Here is a 26,595-nt window from a genome sequence, read left to right on the forward strand (position 1 = left end):
CCAACGACTAATGGACAAAGAGTTTCACGCCCAAATTGGGAGAAACTTGGAAGTCTATATGGATGATTTGGTCATCAAAAGCCCCGAGCCAGAGGCGATGTTGAAAGACATTGAGGAAACTTTCAACACGCTTAGAAAGATAAACATGAAGCTCAACCCGAGCAAGTGTTCATTTGGGGTGGAAGAAGGGAAGTTCTTGGGAGTCATTATTACTAAAGATGGCTTCAGAGCGAACCCTGAAAAGGTCGAAGCCATTGTCAAAATGGAATCACCTACCACCATAAAACAGGCTCAAACACTGAACGGACGACTAGTCGCGCTTAACCGCTTTTTGGCAAACCATGCGGATAGGTCGTTCCCATTTGTGTCAACACTAAGAAATTGTTTAAAGAAAACGCACTTCCGCTGGACACCAGAAGCGGAAGCAGCTTTCCAGGAGATTCGATCACGCCTGATCGAACTCCCAACACTCACAGCACCACAAGCGGGAGAGGAGTTAATCCTATACCTCTCCGCAACAGATAGAGCAACCGGGGCAGTCCTGCTTGTAGAACGAAAAGGCATCCAGATGCCAATCTATTATGTTAGCCGCGTGCTGGCAGACGCGGAAACCCGGTACTCTACCCTGGAAAAACTGGTCTTGGCACTTATACACGCTTCACGCAGGTTGAGACGATATTTCCAGGGTCACCCAATCACTATTCTCACCAACTTCAAACTCTCAAATGTTCTAGGCAAACCCGAGTTATCGGGACGCCTAGCCAAATGGGCAATTGAATTGGGAGAATATGCGATTCAATACAAGCCGAGACCAGCCATTAAAGGCCAGGTCCTGGCTGATTTTATTGCAGAAGTCCCCGCTGCGCGGGAGAAAGAGTGCCAGGAGGAGGTTCAACCCTCCCCAGCACACGAAATCGATGAGGTCTGGCGACTCTACACTGATGGAGCAGCTAGTAACGAGGGTTCAGGCGCAGGGTTAAAATTAACAAACCCAGCAGGCCAGGAATATACTTATGCTATTCGGCTGGATTTCCCAAGTACGAATAACGAAGCTGAATATGAAGCATTCCTGGCCGGATTGAGGATTGCGCGTAAAATGGGTGTAAAAAATTTGGAAGCCCATGTAGATTCCATGCTAGTGGCAAACCAAATAAACGGGACGTACACGGCTGTGAATGACACAATGGCCCTGTACCTCGCCCAGGCCAAAGCCATCATGCGCGATTTTAATGATTGTAAAGTGATACATGTCAAGCGCAGCGAAAACAAATCTGCGGATGCGTTAAGCAAGCTTGCATCACTGGCCTTCACCCACTTGGGAAAGGACATCCGCGTGGAACTCCTCGAAACACCATCAGTCCCGCACAAGGAAATTTGTGTCATCCAAACCGGTACAGAAACATGGATGACCCCAATAATAAAATACCTTGAAGCAGGAACGTTACCAGAGTCGAAGTCACAGGCAAGAAAACTACGCTGTAAAGCACTGAATTATCAGCTGGTCAATGACACCCTTTACAGACGTAACTTTCTTGGCCCATTGTTAAGATGCGTAGACAACCAAGATGCTGACTACCTCCTAAGGGAGGTTCACGAAGGCATCTGTGGAGTACACGCAGGCCCCCGCGCTGTGGTAGCCAAGCTAAACAACGCGGGATACTTCTGGCCGGGTATGCATATGGACGCGTTGGCATACATCAGAAAATGCAGATCTTGTCAGCTTTACGCATCCAACACGCATCGCCCGAAAAATGAACTTGTTCCTGTCACTTCCTCGTGGCCATTTCAGAAGTGGGCCATTGACGTGACAGGCCCATTTCCAACAGCAGCTGGGAATGTTCAGTTCCTAGTGGTAGCCATTGACTACTTCACCAAATGGATAGAAGCGAAACCTTTAGCCCAAACAACTGCAAAGCATATCAAAAAATTTATTTGGGAATTTATTATTTGTCGTTTTGGACTTCCACAGAATTTGGTAAGCGACAATGGCACCAACTTTGCTGACAAGAAGCTACAGCAGTGGCTGAAAGAACTTCAAATCACCCACACCTTTACCTCAGTGGCACACCCGCAAGGTAACGGTGAGGTAGAAAGAGCAAACAAGAGCATCGTCGAAGGCATCAAGAAAAGACTCTTGGAACACAGATCCGGCTGGGTGGACGAGCTTCCGCACGTCCTTTGGGCAAACAGAACGCTGAAGAAGACCAGTACGGGAGAAACCCCGTTCAGTCTCACTTATGGCACTGAAGCCATGATCCCAGTCGAAATCGGTTTACCCTCACCAAGGGTCTTAATCCAACCAGAAGACAATGATGCGGAAAGACGGTTAGACCTTATGCTAACCGAAGAGCGCAGAGACTTAGCCGTCGTGCGTGAAGAAAACTACAAACGACAAATGCAAAAGTACTACAACACGCGGGTAAAACTCTGCAACTTCAAGGAAGGAGACTACATACTGCGTAACAACGAGGCTTCGAACCAACAACGCCCAGGAAAGTTGGCCCCGATTTGGGAAGGGCCATACATTATCAAAGAAGTTCTGGGAAAGGGCGCGTACCGGCTCGAAAGGCTCGATGGCACTCCCATCCCTAGAACATGGAATGGAGCTCAATTACGCAAATGTTATATGTAGATCAATTCCAACTTGTAAAGAAAAGGCCTAGAGCCACTTCTAATGGAAATGATTCTCCTTTCATGATGTATTGATAGCTTGTAACCTATGAACTTCCCTTACGGGAAGAAGTAGTTGCGTGTGGAAGGCGGCAATACCCGCATAAACACAACGCCAAAATGTTAAAAAGTTCTAAGGAAAACCTACACGCAGGTCAGATGTAGGTAAAGTTTAGCCATCCTTGTAAGTGCAAGTGACGGTCTTACCCGCACAATCACGAACAAGGAAGCCAAACTTAACTTACCATCTACCACGTTAAAAGGTTAACTTATGAACACTTAAAAAAGAAGAAAAACCTACACGCAGGTCAGATATAGGTCTAAAGTTAAAGCCATCCTACTAAGTGCAAGTGACGGTTACACCCGCACAATCACGAAAGAGGAAGCGAAAACTTTAGTCCATTATCAACCACGTCCAAAGGTTTAACTTAATGCCAAATTTCGAAAAGGAAACCTACACGCAGGTCAGATAGAGGGTAAAGATTAGCCATCCTACCAAGTGCAAGTGACGGTTTTACCCGCACAATCACGAAGGAGGAGGCGAAACTTTAACCCATCATCAACCACGTTCAAAGGTTCTTATTCTAAACACTTGGAAAATTGCTAAATCAAACTAAGTATGCAAGTCATAAGTTTATAAAGCAAGGAACCCAAGGAAGGAAATAACAATCTTATACGCAAAGAGATTAATATTTCACAATCAATTACAAGAATGGCTGGGTAACTACCCGCCTAAAAGAAATCTATACAAAGCTAAGTCTATCCTAGCAGCGGGAAGGGATCTTCAGGATCAGGCTTCAGGGCCACCTCCGCTTGGGCCAGCACCATCAGAGCGCGGCTGCCCAAGGAAAGCCTTAAGGATGTTTAGCCCATCATCAGCAGCAGCAGCTTCATTCACCTTCTCCACAACTGGATGCGGGAAGGCAGCGTACTGGTTCACAGCTTGGTCATAAGCAGCTTCAGTGTTAACATTGAATAAAGGGAAGTTGGAGGGCGGAAAGCCTCTCTCAGCAAACCCTAGACCAAGCAGGAAGCCAGTCTTCTGCCCATCCTCATGAGAAGCGTTGAGGGCTGCGCTCATCGCATCGTCATAAGAGGTCTCTGAAAGGACCTGACGCACAACCTACAAAACAATAAAGTTAGAACATTTTCTAATTACGAGCAGAAAGCGTAAAGAAAAAGAGGATACCTGAGGCAACGCGTCTCGAAGCAGCCATTGGAGGGTAGCTTGACTTTCTTTGTAAGCACGTTCGGCTCCGCTTTTATCAAGGTTGGCAAGTTGAATTTCCTTGGCGGCAGCTTCTTCGACGCTTTGAAGTTTCCTCTCAGTGCGGTCAAGCACCCCCCTCTGGTCAAGGATCTCTTGCAGCTTCTTGGCATCTTCCATTGCCAAGGCGTCATGAGCATGTTGAAGAGCCTTTAATTTGCATTTAAGCTGCTCATTCTCTTCGCGAAGCGGCTCAGCAACAGCTTCAGCCTTGGCAGCCCTCTCAGTTGAGTTTCGCGCAGTCTCCTTAGCCAGCCGAAGCTGTTCATTCACAGCTTGGGCAGCCTTGGAGCGGGCCTCGAGTCGCGCCTGGACTTCAACCTCGAGGGCCTTGAATGCTTCTCCTTCTCGGCTGCGGCAGCGGCCAACTGCCGGTTCTCCTCCCGAAGAGCCCGCGCTTCAGATACATCTTTGGCGCGAGCTGCTTTTAACTTGTCGTTTTCACGACAAAGCAGCTCGACGCGGGGCTGCGTTCGGGCCTGGAGAACCCGAAGCTCATTGGTTAGCCTACCCTCTTGGTAGCTAGCCATGGCTTCCCCCAACGCACCATGTGGAGCAGCGTGGCGAGCCCAGTCCACGCACTCCACAGGGGTGCGAAGGGTTGTTCCTCGGCGTATGTTCCATCTTGGAACATACACTTCATTGGAATCCGACACTGCAAAAGAAACAAAGGCAGTTAGGAAAAGATGACAAAAATATACAAAGGAAAAAGAACCCTACGTACCTGTAGGGTCAATAACAGGCCGATAGCCGCCAAACCCATCACCTGAACCTAAAGGAAGTCCATCCAACAGGTCAGGCAGACGGGAAGGTGGCATAGATCGACGGGAAGCCCGGCGCGTACCTGATGGTCCGGCCGTCGGTGCCGGTGGCGCAGGTATAGTGGCAGCCGCCGTGGTAGCCATTGTTGGCGCCGCCCCCTCAGCAACAGTAACCGCCGGCTCCGTGAAAGATGCTGTAAAAATTGCACTCACGGCCGGCGGAGACACCTTCTCAGCTGGAACAGCCTCAGGAAGGCTGGAACCAGCGGAAGCAGGCGTAGACGCCTGGGTCGACGCCTCGGGAAGGCTGACCGAGCCTACCGTCATTGGCGGGGGAATACTTGCTCCAACTTCACCCTGGAATGCGTCAACATCCGCACCTACACGAGCAAAAGTGTTAGAAATTTATTCGAAACAAATCTAGACAAGAATTATGGGGGTACTTACGGGGTCTCTTGAGCTTGAACGCACGGACGAGCGGGGGCGAACCCGATGGAGCCGGCCTCTTAACACCGGTAACCGTCGTCGTCGCTGCCTCCCCGGAGGTAACACCTGCAGCCTCCGGAACGGTGGTCTCTTCACCACCGGGCTTCCCCGCCACCTCTGCATTATCTGACTCCGAGTCAGATAGGACTACCGGGTCGGCCGTAGAGGCCACCTTCTCCTTGCCTTTCCCGACGGCAGCCTTTTTCTTCCGCACCAGTGGAGGACCTTCTGCGGATTCCTCAGAAGAAGAAATGTCATGAACTCCAGCAGCAGGCACAGCATTGAGAGGTGGAGGGTAGAAGATAGGCTTACCTGGCCGTCGGTGGCTCAGGATCTCTTGGCCTGGCGGGTAAACCTCCACGAACCGACCCGCGGTCTGCTCTAAGATGGGCAACTCGTTCTCGTCCAGAGCACGAGTACCCATCCGCGCAGGACCATCTTCCTCCCGCGGATTCAGGAGCGACTGAAGATCGTTACCCTCTGATATAAACAAGAGTTAGAAAAAATCGTAGTCAGCAAAAAGAAACAAGACATACCATAAGGGGTAGAATTCGAACCATATTCAAGGACGATTGGAACCTTATCCGCATTCGCCGCCTTCCACACCCGGCTCATCCCCAGCATCACCATCGCCGACTCGGGAAAACGGAAAACCGGGGACTGGACCCGGGATATCTTCGCGAACCATTCCGCCTCCTCGTAGTTGATGGCGGGAAGGTTCGGAAGCGGCTGGCCATTCTTGAACTTCATGGCAATGGGGATGGCTCGAGCGGATATGAAGAAGAACTCTCTTCTCCATGAGCGAAGACTCCGCTCGGTGGTACAAATCTTTAAACCCTTGATACGGGTTGTAAGAGTGTACCACCCCTGGATGCACCTCCAAGTATAGAAGGTCATCAGGCGGTCAACGAGGGGCTCAAGGCCCAGTATCCGGCACACCCACTCAAAGTGCCGGACCTTGGCAATAGCCATGGGGTGCACCTCTGTCAGGTGCACACCGTGCCTCTCTAAGACACGGTACACAAACTTTGTCAACGGAAACCTAAGGTTCCCGTAGACAAAGAATGCAGCATAAACCCCGATCTTGCCACTTGGGGCATCGTACACAGTATGGTGGGGCTCAGGAAACTCAGGCTCGAGAGACTCGAGCATGAACTTCCTGACGATATACTGGTACAGCTCGGCAGGAAGAGAACACTGGCATTCACCAGCAGTCTTCTGATCATCAGCATCGTGAGAAGACATGGTGGAAGAAAGAAGAGATTTCGAAATAATGCTTTACTGAAAAAGAAATTCGCCGGAAATTACTTGAGAAGAAGAGATGAAAGTGGAAAGTGTGAATTGCAAATAACCTTCTCCCCCTTTATATAGTAATCGCAATTAATGCGATGCATTTAATACGGAAGAGAGAGAAAGCAAAGGTGCAATGACACTATGACGCGTGGCAAAAACAAACTGGCAACAGCTGTCAAAAGGACGTGTGCCAGAGATTTCGCGGCCACGCGCCCGAAATCCCGTGCCCACGCGCCTGAAAAAGCAACTGGAATGACCACATAATGTCATGTCGCCATAACTTCTGGCACGTCCTGACACAGTCAGAAGAAACCGTCGCACGACGTTTGAGGTATTGGGTTGTTATCCATCCACCAACCCTTCAAATTTCAAAATTTAAAAATTTGAAGACTTAAGGTTCAAAAAAGTAAGCGGGAAAATACCCCTTACCTTGGCAAACAAGTAACCATAAGCCGGGTGTGGGTACAGTGTAAAGGCAAAACCCTTCACATACCTAACACCCGCAGGGAATTGAAGCCAAAATATTTGGCAACCAAGTAACCATAAGACGGGTGCGGGTACAGTGTAAAGGCAAAACCCTTCACATACCTAGCACCCGCAGGGAATGGACGCCAGGAATACCTTGGAAGTAAAGTAACCGTAAGACGGGTGCGGGTACAGTGTAAAGGCAAAACCCTTCACATACATAGCACCCGCTGAGAATTGAAACCAAGAAGGATCTTCTGGGCAATGCTTGCGGAAGCGGAAATAACATCCCCGCATAGCGGGAACATCGAGTACTACGTTGTTTGAGGCTCCAAGATGGAATTGGTGGTTTAAACATAATTGATCATTATGTTCAAAACCTACCAGAACCACAGGGAGAATCCGCACAACTAAGACTCAGTGCTCCTGACTTGCGAGGAGGTTACAGACCTACCCGCATCATACCCAAAGACCAAGCAGGAAACTCGGGAATTTCTGCAAGTGACAAGGACTTCCGCGGGAAGAACCCCCATGGAAAACCTTACAAAAACCCCTTTTCAAAACCCTTTGCTTAAGTCCAAAAGTTCACCTCACTTTATTAGACATTCACGAGAAGAACATTGGACTGGGGGGACTTGAAGAGGTAGGTCCCAGCAGGGCTCAGTTGGTCCCGCATGACTCACCTTGAACAGGGATGTCTGCGCAAAGACCATCTACTCCCGCAGGACCCACCATGCTCAGAGAAGCCTACGCGCAGTATGCAAGCTGCATACGCAGGGAAAAGCCTCCCAATGGTAAAGTAACCCGCCTGTTCCCGCAGTTGCGGATACAAGCCATCAGGGAAGGCTACCCGCACAGCATAGCTACACGCATAAGGCTTAACACTTACAAATACAGTGTCACCTGAAAGAATGAGCAAAGGCGGGAGGGGGAAAACTCCCGCCAAAATGGGCCAGTCCGTATGATGGAGGATCTTTTGCGTGATACCTGACGAGGTAAAGACAAAAGATCTGACCAAGAATGCGACAGCTCACTGACAGCAGCGTGGCAGACAGCACGCCACTGCACTGTGACCAATAGCCGCCGCCTGCTCACCAACTCCTGCCAGAGCACGTGCCTAGCCTGCAGTTGGTAGAAGACGAAGAGTGCACGGCACGCCTGCTCTATGTCAGACGCTACCTGTCCACCACTCACAGGCAGGGCACGTGCATAGGTTACAGTTGGTAACGTGTTGGGCCGGCTAAACCCCTTGGATACCCACCTTCGGCTATAAAAGACAGCAAATGGTATTATCATTTTATCATCTACTATCTCGTATAACTTACTTGATAACTGCTCTAATAGTATTCATATACTTTTATATTCAAAGAGCAATATAGACTGATTCTCACGCCGGAGGGTGGTCACAAGGAGGAGCCCCCCCCTTCTCAGTGACGAGCTTACGGTGTCTGTTTTGCAGGTTCCCTGAAGTACAACTTACTCTGCTGGACCTAACCTTCGTGGGAAACATTACTTAGCCCCCAGATTACCTATAATCTGCCCGGGGTCACTTAGTGTTTCTTCACGAGTATACTTGCTACCTCCAAAATAAAATGACAAAAAGGGGTGTGTAAACTCACATGTAAGTAAGCACGTATATATGAGATGTGAAGCGGCTTAAGCGAGCGAACTTGACAAGTTTCGTACAACGAGTGACCCTAGATTATAAATAAGCTAGGTTTAATATGAGGTTTGAGTGAAACATAAAAACAAGTAGAGAACTCGAGAATTCGGTTCAAGGTTTAAGAATTGTGGTGATAAAAGTTATGGTTTTTTGACAAATATATATTATACTTAAATTCATAGTTTTTAGTTGTTTTGGTTCTAAATATTTATGTTTTGGCTTTTAAACAAAGGCTTTGGTCATAACAAGTATTAGGAAACAAAATTAAAGTGTTCGGTTAGATTTAGAATAACGGACAAATTTTTTAAAGGAAGAATGTAGGTCTCGATATGGTTCAGTTTTGTTAGACACAGACCCGGGGTTGAGTCGGATTTGTCTCCAACAAGTTTGAAATGTTAAAATTATATTAACCATGAAGAAAACTCAGATTCTTAATAGTGATTATGAAAAGTCAAACTTTAACTTAAACCAATTAACGAATCAAAAGATGAGAATGATTTTGTACATCAGCACTTCTATAAGTTGAATTTAACAACACAGTTATGATCATATTATAATAATGTACAAAAAACAATAACTTACCCAAGGATTGAATTAACGAGTGAAAGACTTTAAAATTCAAACCTTGATCTTGAGCACCAAATTGATAGCTAAAGAGAAATTGAGTGTGAATTGAAGTGAGACAAAGGAATAGCAGAAGTAGATGATGGTTTTATGTAGACACAATTGCGTTAATAACAAGGAGAAATGAATTTATTTACTGGAGCTAGTGAAAAGGCAAAGGTTAAACAAGAAATCATGCAATTGATGAGTCTTTGACTCTAATGATGAAAGGATTGAGTGTAACAAGGTAGAAAATGGACATAGAATAACAATTAAAGCAGGTCAAGAGGCGAGAAATCGAGCTAGCATTAAGCCTGCCGTGAGATCAGCTTGATCCTGTGATACAACGACCTGCGTTGCGTATTGTGAAGTCTGTAATGCACAAGCTTCGCAATACATGACCCAATTTGGTCAAAGTTATTCTTGATGATCTTTGCATGACACAAAGGATATGGAAGGGGGATGCCCTTCGCGTTCGCGACGTGCCCAGAATTCCAGAAACTTTGGATTTTGACATTTTCAGTACTTGAACTTCCAATAAACACATTTGAGGCATATAATAACATTACATTGGGGCATGGCATTGAGGTTGAGAAATGAGATAACACAACACATAAATAAACCATATATAACAATAAACAACTCATAAAATTCGTCATTTCATTAACAAATGCATATCTGAATAACAAATACGGTAAACAAATACAAATATGACGAATGTCACATAATGCGTTATTTATGGCTTACATAATCCACCACATTCCTTATTAAGAATAATTTTGCTCCATGATACCCAACTAATTTTCCCTTTTTCGTCCGAACCTCCCCATAGGAATCTCCTCCTTTTCATTTCGAGTAGTTTTAAAACCTTTATCGGAGCTTTAAAGATTGAGAAATAGTATACACCCAAGTTACCCAACACTGATTTAGTAAGGGTTAGTCATTCCCCAAAAGATAGTGAGTTTCCTATCCATTTTGATACTTTAGTGTCAAACTTATCCAAAATGGGTTGTCAGTTTTGACAATCCCATGTTAGCCCCAACTGGAAGATCAAGATGTAAAAAAGGTAGATTACCAAATTTACAATCCATGGCTAATGCACACCTCTTTACAATTGAAGCAGGCACATTTACTCCAAATAGAGTGCTCTTTTCCAAATTTACTTTAAGACGGAAGATACATAAAAACTTCACATAATACGATTTAAATTCAGAAAGTTCAACGAGCACCATTCACTGATGGAAACCGCATCATCCACATGACACAATTGCGATATATGTGGGCCATTTGTCGGTGTTTGAATACCTTTGAATAATCCTTTCGAGCATGCCGATTTCATTGCGACATTAAGTGCTTCAAATGTTGTAATAAATAAGAATGGTGAGAGAGCTTCTCCTTAATGAACTCCTCTTTTAATGTCGAACTCATCTGGTGATGACCCATGTATCAAAACCAAAGATCTGGCCTTGGGTCAGATTCAATGTTAGGTTAGGGGGAGCGTAGGCATCCTCTCAAGTTTGTATTTTCTTCAATAAACTTTTAATATGTTAGGTTTAAAGACCCCAAGTGCTCTATTCATATTTTTTTTTTCTAGTGCCCCAAACCCTACTTTTGAGCCCAACTTGTCAAACGTAATTTGAATTTTATTTTTCACATAATAACAATTAAGCCCATGCTATTTAATTGTCTAACCATTTCATTAATTAGTTATTAATATAGTGATAAATTTCTTGTGTTTAGTTGGACCTTTATGAAAATTAGACCAAATATGAGATACTAGGAACATCATTTCCTTTTTATACTTCTAAATCGTTTAAACTTTGTAATTTTTTTTATTGGTGTAGTAAGGGTATTGAACTATGATAACTATAGAAAGGTTTTCTTCAATTGTAATATATATTTTGTTTATCATGTTTTGATGAAATTGTTGCTTACATTTCTATACGTGGTTTGTTTAATGTAATTTCTTTCACCCAGCCCATTTTGGTTTGACCCGTTTTAGTTGACCAATTTTGACTTGACCCGTTCTAGATTGATCATTTTTGACACCCACTAACTAAAATTTCTAGATCCGTCACTGATCTGGCCTAAAGAAGAGTCTCTCGAATCCATAAACGCCATTCGGAAATCTCATTTAGGCAATCATAGAATCAAGGAATCACCAATTTACCGAATCAAAGGATTTGTCAATGTAAATTTTTAGAACCATTACCTATTGATTTGTTATTTTACACCATGACTTGACCTTTGTATAATTTAGTTGAATTTACATTTTACCACATTCAACTTTGTTTACCTTTTGGATATTTTTTAAAGACTTAATTGTAGTTTTGTTTTCCGAGGCAAAACCTAAAACAAAGCTTTTAACCCCGTGATTAATTTTTTGCAGTTATAGTCCATGTGATGGTATTTTTTTTTTTTGCAATAAAATATTATTACTATTTAACCTTTGGTTAATTTTTAAAAATTATTTAATCTAGTCATATCAATTATTATTATTATTATTATTATTATTATTATTATTTAACCTTTTTTTTATTTGCTAAACAAAAACAAAATGCCACATGGAATTAGGTATATATGTTGTAAATCCGGCCCCTTTTCTAACCTTGTTCCGCCAGAGTTCCGCCGCCGCTGCAACCTCTCTCTGTAAGCCTTTCTTTCTTCTTTCCTCTTCTCTCTGCTGATTGATTATTATTATTATGTATCAATGGAACTGAGGTCTATTTATGTTTAGCTTGTTCAATTTAACAGCAGGAGGAGATAGAGATAGATATATATATATATATATATGATTACTAAGAAGAAGAAGGATAGCGTTGTACGGCAGAGTGATTTCATGTTCTGTGAGACTTGTGGAACCATGCTTTCTTTCGATTCCAGAAACTATGTTCGATGCCCCCTTTGCCTACAAAAAAAGAAAACCAAAGGTTCCACATGTTTTATACATCATCTATTTTTTATAAAATATTTATACATCACATTATTAACTTATTATTTCAGAGGTTGCTGGAATGGAAATTAAATACACCGTCAGCGAAGAGGTAACAAATTTTGTTATCTACTTCAACAAAAATGATGATATTTTTATTACTTCACTTTTGATATCATTGTAATGGCTGTTAATATTATTATATGTTTGCAGCAAATTAGAAGAGAGTTGGGATTGTCATCAATCGAGGTTTCTGGTGAACGAACCCGATCAATGGCAAGTGTATTTTAAATAAATATATACCAATTTTATAATAAAACAACTCTACTAGGATTTAACTAACTGTTGCTTTCTTAACAGGATTATAATGTAATATGTCCTAAATGTTCAAACAAGGGGGTATACTACCACACACAGCAGGTACTTCTAACACTTTTATTTGCTGTCTAACTTAAGGTATTAAACGGGTGGTTGTGTTCGCATGTTAGGGGCTTCAACCCGAACATGGCACCTGTTTTGCAGGTTGACACGGACACAACCTGTTTAACCTTACTTTATTTTATTTGCATACAAATACTCTAAATTTACAAATTAACAATTAAAATGAATTGTATTAGGGCTGAGCTTGGGGTTGGCTGGTTTACATACTGAACTGAGCCGGTTCGTCTTGTTTATCTTAACAAGCTGAAATGTTGAGCTCGAGCCAGCTTGTCGCTCGTTGAGCCATCTCGTTTCCTTTTAAAGTTTTATATTTTAGACATATTGACATACATATATTAAACTATAGATAATAATTGTAACAAATACATAATGTAGAGTTTATAAACCACATTTATATAAGCTACATGTTAAATTCTTACTTTACTTCTAAACGAGTCTAATGATAGTTTTCAATATTTATTACCTTTTTCATTAACAAATGTCATACACCTTTAAGTTACAGATAATTTGGCTCGGGCTTGGCTCGTTTACAGACCGAATCGGCTGGTCAGCATGACAAACGAGCCAATTTCGAGTGATCTTTGAGTGAGCCATGAGCTTTTGGTACAAAATGTATATGAAAGATTATGTTTAAACTATGAAGCACTTGGCATTATAATTTTGGCATAAAATGTCTAACCTGTTTAAGTTGTGGCATAAAATACTTTTTTTTAGTTTATAAAGTAAACAGGTTAATCGGGTCGGCCTGTGAACCTTCCAGGTTGACCCGACCTTACTCATTCGTCTAAATGTGTTCGTGGGGTTTCTACCTGAACCCGTTTACACTAAACCAAAACCTGTGAGCTTCGTTTTAGGTTCGTGTCAAAGATTTGCGTCTTGTCACTGCATCATTCTTATGCATCACATGCTTTTACAGTACAAACTCATTAAATGTATTATGTTGGCATCATGACATAACTTTAACATATGATGTTTGTGTGTTTACTTTTCTTTGAACAGACCAGATCTGCTGATGAAGGTCAGACCATGTTTTATAACTGCCCAAACTGTGGATACAACTTCACAGATAATACATAAGGGCCGATCACCAATGTACCAAAGAGCCATCTACTTTCTTTAAATTACCACCCATACCCCAAGTTTTCCTCATGTTTAATTTTCTGTTGGTTGAAATAGGCATTGCATTTTTGGAGCATTATATCAGTCTTATTATGTTTTATAACATAGGCAAACATGTTTATGGGACATATGTAGTTGTTTTGTTGGGCGTCATGAGTTGTATTGTTATGGTTTAGACGGTTGTTTTAGTTCTACTATTGCTTCATTATATGAGCATGCTTAAAAGTCCTAATATATTGTTTACCATTGCCGATTTTGAAGATTTAATGACTATATAAACACTAGAGGTGCACAAAAATCAGATTTTGTACTAAACCTGATCGGTTTGTTTCAGATTGTCAAACGAAGCCAACCACCAAACTTGGATCGGTTTAGAAATTGGTTTATAAGTGGAAAATATCCAGATTGGTTCGGTGCATTCAGGTTTCAAACCTGTATATTCAATAACCTATGTCAAATTGACTGATCGGATTGAATTGTAACTGGTTTCAGAATTGGTTTTGGATTGGAAACTGGTTATGGATCGCATAGCGGTTTGAATGTACCTCTAATGAACATGTTAAATTAACTATTTAGGAAAACAAATAAGGGCTTTTATCTGAATTGTTTTTAACCTTTTTATTGGGTACTTATTTATCCTATCCGGGTAAGCTTTTGTGATTAACAAAGGCCATGTGACAAAGGTGTTTACAGTCTTTGTGTTTTGATGGTCAGGAGTTGAGGTCACTTCCCTGATAAATCTATGGAAGGAACCTGTCTTATAAAAAGAAGCTAGTTCTCTTGATAGAGCTTTCACGCCTGCACATAGAATTAATCGGGATAAAATGATATTCCGAGAGTTTCGCACGGGCTTTTTGGAACAAGTTGTGATATATGTCTCCAACCCTTGGGTCCACCTCGAATGTACTATTTAGACATAATAAGAGTAGATATAAGGGAGTACAAAAGGTTTCTTTTACCTAGGGTGTATTCCTTTTATAGTATTCGGTTTAGGTACTATGGTGAGTTTGATATCCATTAGTCGTTTGCTCCACTTATTGTAGCTTGTCGCGGTCATGGTAATCGTTGTCATGATACTCTTTTTTTTATGGAGACGGTTGAGTACATCGTATGCTTATAGTACCTTTAATATCTATGATATGGTATTAAAGTTTGGAGTTGCAGAGGTAGGACCTTATTAGCGATGGTCTATGTAAGCATATACATGTATTTACATATACTTGGTGAAGATAATCACCACGAGAAATAAATATATATCTTAAACATCTACTTCATTCATGTGTGTACAATTTACATAACAAATCATCAAATTAGTTCCTTCACACGTTTAACTTAAAAACATAATAAATAATAAAGTTATCTTTCTCAGGGAACCGCCATAGCACTTTGTCAAAGCATGACAATGGGCTGCAAATGAACTAAACTAAATGGTTACGGGTTAGGTTTCTACAACCTCAACCACTGAACGTGGTCATTTATTGTCAAACGTTTTTCATGACTCTTTCGTTTGCTTCTTCCTATCCAACTCGCGGTTATTCCCTACTGATTTTTATCATACAAATACTTTTGATGTGGCCACGAGCTCATCCATTGTTTGTGGCAGTTCAGCATGCCTATAATCGACGGATGAGCTCATCGCTCCTAACCCCTTGGACAAATCATGCAATCATGAAATCTTCAACCACTACACCAATCTATAAACTTTATTTGTTGTATCGTGTGTTGATAGCTAACATAGATTCATTGTCTCGTCACCAAATGTGGAGAATTTCTATCTGATCCTTTGTATGCCGTCTTCATTAACTAAAATGTTGCATGAATTTCTAGACAAGTCTTCAAATCCATCTATTCCTCCCACTGAAAGACTTCCATATTAGAGTACGTAGTATCGGACCAATGATCATTTGGATAAAAAAAATGGCACCATAACGACCATCGCGTCACACCCATTGCACTGGCAACAATATCCCGATAAGTCATCTATAGTTCTATACGTTGCACCATTATACTCTCCTATAGTTGTTGGATTTTTCGTTTTGCTAGAAATTTTGTTTGGAACGATATGACTTGCTTAGGTCATCACACACCCCATACCACCATTTCTTGTAAGATGCCCAAAATTACTTCCAATAATTATTTGAGTTAAGCCCACTTGTGTCGTTTGATTTAGGGTGACATATATTTTGTCTCCGCATGCAATTAAGTACGTATGTAATAGAGTTATGGTTTTGACTCTCGTGCGGTATTAGAATTTGGTCTAAGTAAGCCTTGATAGTTAAGTTTGTAGTGTTTTGGCAGCAAAAGTCTTAGTAACGTAGTGTTGCCTTGCAATTTTGCAAGTAATGGTACTTGGGTTTCAACAAGAGGGTGATGCATTGATGCTTGTAATACTTGAACACAAGTATACAATAAAAGAGTTTATATTGCTAGAAAGGTAGGTTGCAAGTGATTTGAGTACAAGAGCTTGGTGATCTCAAGTGAGACCCCATAACACCTATTTATACTAGTTAGGGGCTGATTCTAGATCCTTCCTAACCTAGATCTTTCTATTCAAAATATCTTAGCATGTTACTAGATCTTTCTTAGAAAATATCCAGCATCTTGATCTTTATGGGCTGCTCTTGAAGCTTCTCTGCTGTCCTAGAAATGTCTTGGTTGTTCCGGGTTGGTGTAGTACGTACGGGGTTGTTCCGGAGAGTTCCAGAGGATGTCGGGCTGTTCCAGAGAGTACCGGGCTCAGGGACGTCCCCGAAAATCCTTAAGAATTCAAGGGCTCGGGGCAAATTAAAAAATGGGCACTGGAAATAAAAACTTAATATCTTGTATATAAAAGGTCAAATTACAACGATACTTATGATAAAATTAACAAAATAAAGTTATTGTAACATTGGTCTAATTATAACTTGTATACTTAAACAAATCGTGAGTCTCTTCTAATGTTTTATTTATTTTAAATGAAAGTGATTTTGGTCTAAAAATAAAAATTTAATAACTTATATATCAAAGGTCAATATTACAACAATAATTATGATAACAATTAACAAAATAAAGTTATCGTAACAATGATTAATTATAACTTGTATACTTAAACAAATCATGAGTCTCTTCTAACTTTTTTTATTTTAAATGAAAAATCATTTTGGTTTTTAAATAGAAAAAATAAAATAATATGATAAAAAAACATTAACAAAATATAAGACACAATGACTAGATAAAAAATGGGGCATATTAAATTAACTAACAAACATTCATAATTAAGACCCCAAATTTAAGTGAGGCTTGTGCTTTCTGATAAATAAATTCATAAAAACTGTTAGATGCAAGATTCGAACTTGAGTAGCTAATGTAATTGAAAGGCATCCTACCAGTTGAACCAAACTCAATTTATGGAGGCAAACTGGCTTGTTTGTGTATTATATAAAATATGCAAAAAATATTTATGGGCCCTAAAAGATGTTGGGCCTTGAGTTGTTGCCCTCCCTGCCCACCCTATGGGTCGGGCCTGACCGGCCTGTTCCGAAGTGTACCGAGTTGTTTCGGAGAGTGCCAAGCCGTTCTTGAAAGGTTTGGGTTGTTTCGGAGACTTCTAGGCTGCTCTAATTTGTTCCGGTATGATCCGGGTGTTGCAAAAAAATTTGTGTAGTTTGGCGGTGCTTGACACGTAGCTCAACAAAACGAACATCTCTTGCACTTTGTTTGTACATCATCATGTACAAAACTAACTGCTCTGCCCTTCACACGTCGGGGTTGGTTATTGGCACCTAGGATAATGACGGACAAAAGAATAGAATCTTTGAGAATAAAAGACAACGTTTGTGGCAATGATGCGAATGGTGCAAATATATTCCTAGAAGAGTTTGAAAGTGTATTAAATTTGTAGAAACCCCACTCGAAACCGTAACGGAATCGAATATGTTAAGGTGTTTTCGTGTGTGTATGTGTAAGGTTTCCCGGGACGATTCTAGTAAGAAATGACCGAGAGTGTTATGATCAGAATGCTTCTAAGAGTGTATGTTCCTTTCTTTATTTTCAACATGCCTTTTGTTACAAATGAGTGTATACATATATAGGATCCCTATGGAATCCTTTCTTTTGACCGTTAAACCTAGGGTTCTCCCTTTTGTCCACTGGTTCTTTCACTCAATCCTGACTTCTGCCGGGTGCTCGCTATTGTCCGCTGGACACTTCCTTTGCTCCAGGAGTACGTCAGCTCCAGTCTTCTGTGGCATCCAGGGTAATAGGGACAGGTCAGTCGTTGACCGAGGTGGTTGTCTGGCGTGTTCTGGGCCTTCTTGGGTTGGGATTTGCTTCTTTGGGCTTTACATGGGCTTAATCTGGTGTAGTCTCTTCAAGTTCCCCAGTCTATTATTTGTGTTATTTATGGCAGAAGTAATAGACTTAGTCTCGAGCCCATCTCTTTTTTCCTTATTCTTGTGTTGGGTTCCTATGGTTTGGGCCTAACTCATAGAATGGGGTTGTCTTCGCGTTCCTTTAGGCTTATTGTGTCCCGGTCCATTCCAGCCTCATTGTTAAGGCGGTAAAAGTATGTGGCCAAAATTAAATCGCACGCTTCCCCACACCGTAATTATATTTTGTGTTTGACGTCCCATCTTCATAAACCCCTCACCCACTTTTCCTCTTTTCTCTCTTCCTTCATAACTTTCCGGCGACTCTTCATTTCCTGGCCGACCCATCCTCTCCGATCAGGTTAGTATTCCTCCCTTTTGTTTTGTCTCTTTTCTTCCACCATGAGTCACGAGGGTTTATCTTCGATAACTTCCACCCCTACCCAAGAACAGATGCTCAAATTATGCTCTCGTTATCGCATCCTTTTATCCCTATCTCCCATTTTGCCTGAACCTCACGAGACGGCTATTAGTCACCCTCATCTCATCACATTGTACACGAAAAACCTAGAATGTGCTAATATCCGTTATCCTTTGACTGGATTTTCAAGTCGCCCTGTTGAAGTTCCATAAATTAGGGTTTCCTCAAATCCACCCTTTGGGTTTCTTGCGAGTTACCCACTTTGAGGTGGCCTGCCGAGCTATGGGAGGCTTTGCCACGGTGCCTTTGTTCCGTTGATTCTATCATCTCAAGGTTGACGGTGACTGATTCACCTGTGAGCGTCGACCGGTGGATAAACAGCCCACGTGTTACTCGAAGATGCCGACTGGGTTTTATCCTAAAGAGTGGAAGAATAGCTTTTTCTTTGTGTCTCCTAACTTCGCTCCAGGTCTTCATAGTCACCGTCGTACATATTTCCTTGTTCGTGAGGTGGCTCCTCGTCCTCCTTCATCCCAAGATAATCTGTACAACTTGCTTATTAACAATCCTACAGAGGCTATGACCTACCCCAAACCTTTGTTGTACATGGCCAGATTAAGTCAGATATGGTCAGATCCTTCTATCCGGCTGGCTATATTCGAAGGCCATCGAGGTCCCTAGTCTTTTGTTCATCTCTCTTTCTCTTTTTCTTTCTCCTTTTTTTAACGACTGTTTGATTGTTTGCTTTATGATTTTGTTCCTTTTCCTTGTGCAGAGATGAGTTTGTAGGAGGCTTTGTTGAAGGATTCTTTGAAGGCTGCTGAGTTTGTACCCTTTCCTTCTACGCCCATGGCCAGCTCAGAGACCGAATCGGCTTCCCTAGACCGATCTGCTCCCGACTCACTTCTTGGTGTGGAGGATACTCCCAAACGCAAAAACCTCGTGTATGATGTTTTTGATGCTTCAATGAAGAACCGCTTGAGGAGTTCCAAGAGCCCCTATTTAGGTCAATCATCTTCGTCCCGTCCTGTGGTTTCCCCTTCATAGATTGTTGATCTCGGAGAAGGTGCCCTAAACGTTTGGAACCGTAAATTTCAAATCATTAGAATCGAGTCACATTACATGAATCAATTACAAAAAGAGGGCTATTGATGACCCGTTGTCACACCCCGACCAAAGGCGGCGGAACATACCAGGATGTAACGATTGCTCATAAGCGCATGTCACTATTTAAAGCGACAAAATTTAACAAACTCATTTCATTTCACAACATCAAATGTCACATAACAATATTCATAAGACAAATATAACAAAATATAGCAAATCATATATTGTCCATTTTGCTAATATCCTAAAGGTATTTGTGACATTTTCTTCAAGATCCATAATCAACCTAAATACAAACCTGTAACATTTCATAAAATAAAGTTTATCAACACAAAGGTTGGTGAGCAATTCATAAGTTTGAGCATAATAGTATATAGTACGAAACAGCCACAATCTTGTATACGAAACAATAAATAAAAGCAATAACTTAGATAAATAGATATCGCTAAACACATTAGCGACACCTAGCTATGAGGGGATGCCAAATAGTCTAGGATTTTATAGTTATCGTTAATAGCATTATGTTAACGACACCTTGCTATAAGGGGTTGCCAAATAGACTAGGATTTATAGTTCCACCAACCAAAAGCGATAAACACGTAGGCAAATAATCATGTAAGCATAGTACACCAAATCGAGCATTTATTTAAGTAAAGTATACAATAACGTTTGTGGTTTAAGATTCAAGTATAAAGCATTTAGTTGAATAAGAATGAAATGTCACCCAAAACGAAAGATGGAAAACGGGGTATGAAAGTACTCACGTTCAAGTAATAAACTTGAAAGATGATAATTTGGAGATTTGCCGGAACGACGAGTTTAACGAACAATGCCTAAAAGGGAAGAAGCCTTGGATTTAGAAAGGTTGTCTTGAAAGTTTTTAAATAAAATAAATGTTGCGAAATGTAAACAATTAAAGTTCAAGGTTTAAAATGTAACTATTTAAGAATTTATAATAATAACCCTTTGAAAATGTAAGTTTGCTCGAAACCGGTTTAAAGTATCTAATCTTAATATTTACTCAACCTATGTTAAGTAATAAGGTGGGTAAAATGCAAGAATGCAAGTCCCTTTGGAATAAAGATACTAAAACGGGTTTTTAATGAGTGTTCGGATTGTTGGTTCGGGTCTTGATAATTGGTCAAACCCAAAGTCAACTTTCCAAAATAATGAATGTTATGAGATAACTCAATAAAACTTAATAAAACTTAACCAAGTATGTAGTTCTATTGTTTTAGAACTAACAACGCACGTTAAGCGAGTGTTCGGTTTTGTCGGTCCAAACTTTGTTATGAGATCAAGTTGGATCCAACATTTCCAAGTACTTAAGAAAATAATTAAATTCAGTTTTTAACTATTTTTAAAGAAATATACAAGTCTTGATAGCTAAAAACACACTTGTGTGTCTTAAGCGGGTAAAAATCGGAATGGTTCCGTTTCCATCTCACAACAAGTTCATAGATGGTTTCCACATGCCCAAATATCAAAGAACTTGTATAATAATGTATACATGAAAATACTTAAGTTTTGCAATCAAAAAGTTAATAATAAAGCATTTAAACAAAAGTTTGGTTTACGGTATAGAGCTATTTACGGTTAAACCGAAGCATAGACTCTTAGAACCCATAACCATGGAACTAGTAAATATGACAAACAAACTAAAATGAGCAGAAATTAAGAATGGTTAGTATGTATGAACAAGTTATTTAAGTGTATATATATATATATATATATATATATATATATATATATATATATATATATATATCAAGGACACGAAGTCCTCCATGAAGCCTTGCCTTACAAGGTTCGAAACCTCACCGACCGGATTCGGAGAAGTAACTACCAAAGGTAACAAGGGATATTATATTATATATATGTTGTACCACCATAATCAAGTATTAATAAGACTACAAAAGCTACTTAGAATGAAAGATTTAACTCAGTTTGAATTTTGGAAGTCAAACCTTCAAGAACACTAAGAAAATAACCTTAAGATCTTTGTATTTGGGAGAGAATTTGGAGATGCAGCAGGGGAAAATGAAGGGAAATTGTGGTGTATATATAGGGTAAGTTGAAATAGTCAAGTATAAAATGTTTTGCATGAAAATGAGATGGTTTAAGTCACATGTTTGCATAAAAACAACAAAAAACAAGTTCTGGTGCAGACCTCCTTTAGTGCGGCGCTAATGTCTCTGCCCCTGGACTTTAGCGCGGCGCTAAGTTCACCTGATGGAAATTCTGAACTTTCAAATTTGGCAGTTTTGGCCCCCGGAGTTGTTTTTAAGCGTTTTAAGGCCATTTTAGGGACCGAAAAGGATGTTTTCAAGACCCAACAAGTGTAAAACAATATTGTAACATAAAATCCATCATTTTGATTATATCATAAGCTTAGGTTTACAAAACGGTTCGGGTTTACATAAAACAAATACAAAAGTGACCCGAAATTGACGAATGTCACAGTATCCCCTACTTTAGGAAATTTCGTCCCAAAATTAAGACGAAGATGATGGTGCAAACAAATGTGGATACTTCTCTTTCATTGCGTCTTCTTTCCCAAGTGAATTTCGTGCCACACCGTGATTCCCATCGAATTTTGACTAACCGAATACGACTACGCTTGGTTTTTTTCTCGTTGCGATCCATGATCTCAGCGGGTCGTTCAACCATGATCATCGACTCATCGACATGTACTTCGTCAGAGAGGTATATGGAGATTTCCCTCGGCTAAGCACTTTTTAGGATTCGAAACATGAAATGTCGGATGAACATCGGCAAGTTCTTGCGGTAGTTCGAGTCGATAAGCTACCTTCCCAACGCGTTCAAGAATTTTGAAAGGACAACGAAATGAGGAGCTAGTTTACCCTTCTTTTTGAAACGGACTACCCCCTTCCAATGAGATACTTTTAGAAGGACAAGATCGTCAACATTAAATTCGATAGGTTTTTGCCGTTTGTCGGCGCAAATCTTTTGACGACTTCTAGCGGCTAGGAGGTTCTTACATATTTGATCAATAACGTCGGTACCTACTTGGACTATTTCGGGTCCCGTAATTTAAGCTTCACCGATTTCGTTCCAACTAATCGGGGAACGACATTTACGACCGTAAAGAGCTTCGAAAGGAGCCATATCAATGCTAGAATGGTAGCTATTATTATAAGAAAACTCGATGAACGGAATGTGAGAATCCCAATTCCCACCAAAATCAGGAAACATGCTCGTAGCATATCCTCGAGTGTTTGAATCGTACGTTCGGATTGACTTTCCGTTTGAGGATGATAAGCGGTGCTAAGATCGAGACGTGTTCCCAAAGTTTCTTGAATAGATCGCCAATAATGAGAAGTAAAACGAGCATCGCGATCGGAGATGATAGACAATTGCAAACCGTGTCGGCACACAATTTCCCGAACATAGATTTGAGCAAGTTGCTCGACAGAATACTTTTCGCTGATCGAAATGAAATGAGCAGATTTGGTCAATCGATCGATGATCACTCAAATACTATCGTTGCCTTTTTGGGTGTTGGGTAGTTTAGTGATAAAGTCCATAGCAATTTCTTCCCATTTCCAAACGGGAATCGGTGGTTGCTCGAGTAGACCAAAAGGTATTTGGTGTTCGGCTTTGACTTTTGAGCAAGTAAGACATTTAGATACAAACAACGCTACGTCCTTTTTCATACCCGGCCACCAAAAGGTAGCACGAAGATCGAAATACATTTTATCCGCACTGGCATGAACGGAATACCGTGAATTGTGAGCTTCATTGAGTATACAAGTACGAAGTTCATCGCGATCGGGAACCCACAAACGATTGAGAAAGTACAAAAGACCATCGGTTTTGGTTTCGAGTTGAAGTTCGGCTCCACATGACATTTCATCGTACATGTTACCTTCTTCAATGGAGGTACGTTGAGCTTGGAAGATTGGGATTTGAAGATCGGTTTGAACAAAAATGCTTAGAAGCAGAACGAATTTAACATTAACCTTTCGACTTAGGGCGTCGGCGACAACATTCGCTTTACCGGGATGGTAGCGAATCTCGCAATTGTAGTCACTAAGTAATTCAGCACATCGTCGTTGTCTCATGTTGATATCTTTTTGGTCAAAAATATGTTGAAGGCTTTTATGATCGGTAAAAACCACACATTTTGTACCATAAAGGTAATGTCTCCAGATTTTGAGAGCGAAAACGACGATACCAAGTTCGAGATCGTGATTCGTATAGTTCTTCTCCTTGACCTTTAGTTTCCTTGATGCGTAAGCGATGACTTGACCTCGTTGCATGAGAACACAACCAAGTCCTTGATGGGATGCATTACAAAATACCACAAAATCGTCGTTTCCACCGAGAAGGGTTAGAATTGGAGTATTGCAAAGCATGTCCTTAAGAGTTTGGAAAGCTTCCTCTTACTTCGAACCCCAATCTAATGGTTTCCCTTTATGAGTGAGGGAGGTAAGAGGCAAAGAGATATTGGAAAAGTTTTGAATGAAACGCCGATAATATCCGGCCAAACCGAGGAAGGATCGAATTTCCGTGGGCGTCGTTGGAGTTTTCCAATCCTTAACAACCTCAATTTTGCGGGATCAACATAAATACCTTTGTCGCTTACGATATGTCCCAAAAATTGAACTTCCTCGAGCCAAAATACACATTTGGAGAATTTGGCGTAGAGTCGTTCGTTTCTAAGGAGCTCGAGAATGGAACGAAAATGATGCTCATGTACGGCTTTGGATTTAGAAAATATAAGGATGTCATCAATAAAGACAATAACGAATTTATCAAGGAATGGTTTGCAAACGCGGTTCATGAGTTCCATAAATACCGCGGGTGCATTTGTTAACCCGAAGGGTATAGCCAAAAATTTGAAATGTCCATATCGAGTACGGAAAGCGGTTTTAGGAATGTCTTCTTCGCGAGCACGCAATTGATGGTAACCCGATCGAAGATCACATTTTGAGAATCACGTTGCGCCTTGAAGTTGGTCGAATTGGTCGTCGATTCGTGGCAAGGGATAACGATTTTTGACAGTGAGTTGGTTAAGCTCTCGGTAATCGATGCACATACGAAACGAACTATCCTTCTTTTTCATGAAGAAAACGGGAGCGCCCCAAGGAGAAGAGCTTGGATGAATGAAACCTTTATCGGAAAGTTCTTCGAGTTGGTTCGAAAATTCTTGCATTTCCAACGGGGCTAAACGATAAGGAGCCTTGGCCACGGGCATTGTGTTGGGTACAAGATCGATTCGAAATTCAATAGGACAAACGGGCGAAAGACCGATGACATCATCGAGAAAGACGTCGAGGAAATCACAAACAATGGAAATATCTTGGATTTTTCCTTTCCTTTTTGTCTTTTATCACCACGAGAGTTAGAAACGGGACATAATTTTGGCGTAAGTACTTTTGAGATTGAGCGCACGACATGAGATTAAGTCTTCTAGGAGTAGTGTTGCCGAGAACTTTAAGAATTTTACCGTTGACAAGCGGAATGCGAATGAATTTATCGAAACAAACGACTTCAGCACGACGCAAAGATAACCAATCCATGCCTACTATGGCATCGAAACTTCCCATTTGCATCGGAATGAGATCGATGGAGAATTTATGCTCGGAAAGAATGAGAGAACAATCTCGGACGACGGAATTGATGGTAATGAAATTGCCATTGGCGACTTCAACAGAAAACGGTCGGGAAAGCTTAGTTCGAGGCATAGCAAGTTTAGACTTAAATTTCAAAGAAATAAAACTTCTGTCGGCACCACTATTAAAGAAAATAGAAGCCAAATGATGGTTCACCAAAAACATACCATTCACAACACCGTTTGCCACTTGAGCTTGATTTGCATTCATCATAAAAGCTCGCCCTTGATTTCCATGGTTGACTTGAGGAGCTTGCGGGGGAGGTGGAGGTGGTGCTTGTATGGGTTGGATGAGTGGTGCATTGAGTTGAGGGATTTGGGGTTGGTAAGTTTGAACTTGGTAGGCTTGGGTTTGGTAGTAAGGTATGGTTTGGGCTTGGTTTGCGAAGGTTAAACGTGGGAAATTGTTGCGAAAATGGTTAGGATCACCACAATTGAAGCAAGCTCGGGGTTGTTGGGGTTGGTTTTGTGGGTAGGGTGCATATCGGTTTAGGGAATTTTGGGGAATGGTTCTTGGTTGGTTAGGTTGGGTTCGTTGTGCGGATCGGCATGTAGTGTTAAGATGACCAAGTCGGTTACAAATGGTACAATGGCGACAAGGCATGTTTGGTGGGTGGTGAAGTTAACAAGTGTTGCAAAGCGGGGCGACACCGGTATAAGGTCTTCGGGTTTGGGGTGGAGCTTGAGTTTGTTGTTGTGGTTGGGGTTGAGTAACGGCGAAGTTTCGGTAGTTGGTCTTGGGTTTCTTTTTGTTGTTGTGACGGGATGAGTTGAAGTAGTTAATGGCTTGTAGTGCGGGTTCAACCTTGGCTTGTAGTGCGGGTTCGGGCTTGGCTTTCTCACTTGATTTCTTGAGGGTTAGGGTACCCGTCTTCACATGATTTTCCGATAGCGCACCCGCTAAAGTGATGGCGTCCTCAAGTTTCACGGGTTTGCTACTCATAACAGAGTCCCGGATTTGCATCGGTAGACCCCCAATGTATTTTTCAAGCTCACGCTCAGCCGGGGCAACCAAGTGAGGGACAAGAATGCTCAACTCGTGAAAACGGAGTGAATAGGCGGCATTATCACAACTATCTTGCTCGGGGTTCCAAAATTCCTCCTCGAGCTTTTGGAGCTCGTATTTAGGACAAAACTTTTTCATCATAAGTGCCTTGAGATCGGACCATGGAAGAGCCATAGCCGTTTCCGACCCTTGGAGATGCATAACACTACCCCACCATGTTAGAGAGGTTTTTCTAAACATGCTTGAAGTGAAATTGTCTTTTTCGCATCGGGGCATTCGTTGTGTAGGAACACGTTCTCCATGGACTCGAACCATTGCAACAAGGTAGTCGCGCAGTTCGTACCCAAAAACTCGATTGGGTTGGCACCAGTGAATTG

At 41.4% G+C, this 26,595-nt stretch overlaps 1 protein-coding gene across 1 annotated transcript; it reads left to right on the forward strand.

The window, feature by feature from the left end:
* Window positions 1–11,823: 11,823 nt before the first annotated feature.
* LOC143626697 (DNA-directed RNA polymerase I subunit RPA12-like) lies at window positions 11,824–13,892 on the forward strand. Its single transcript, XM_077096692.1, has 6 exons — window positions 11,824–11,857; window positions 11,946–12,138; window positions 12,212–12,252; window positions 12,354–12,416; window positions 12,501–12,560; window positions 13,581–13,892. Exons 2-6 carry the CDS (start codon window positions 12,000–12,002, stop codon window positions 13,656–13,658), a joined length of 381 nt encoding a protein of 126 aa, XP_076952807.1. The 5' UTR covers window positions 11,824–11,857; window positions 11,946–11,999; the 3' UTR covers window positions 13,659–13,892.
* Window positions 13,893–26,595: the final 12,703 nt, after the last annotated feature.

Source organism: Bidens hawaiensis, unplaced genomic scaffold, assembly GCF_021521415.1.
Source record: "Bidens hawaiensis isolate Kalapana, Puna unplaced genomic scaffold, B.hawaiensis_p1.1 tig00004478_1, whole genome shotgun sequence".
Classification (NCBI taxonomy): domain Eukaryota; kingdom Viridiplantae; phylum Streptophyta; class Magnoliopsida; order Asterales; family Asteraceae; genus Bidens; species Bidens hawaiensis.

Excerpts from the sequence above, each read along its gene's own strand:
- LOC143626697 (XM_077096692.1), top strand. The coding sequence starts at position 12,000 with ATGATTACTAAGAAGAAGAAGGATAGCGTTGTACGGCAGAGTGATTTC. Across the intron at positions 12,253-12,353 it reads AATACACCGTCAGCGAAGAG|CAAATTAGAAGAGAGTTGGG; the intron begins GTAACAAATTTT and ends ATATGTTTGCAG. Across the intron at positions 12,417-12,500 it reads GTGAACGAACCCGATCAATG|GATTATAATGTAATATGTCC; the intron begins GCAAGTGTATTT and ends CTTTCTTAACAG.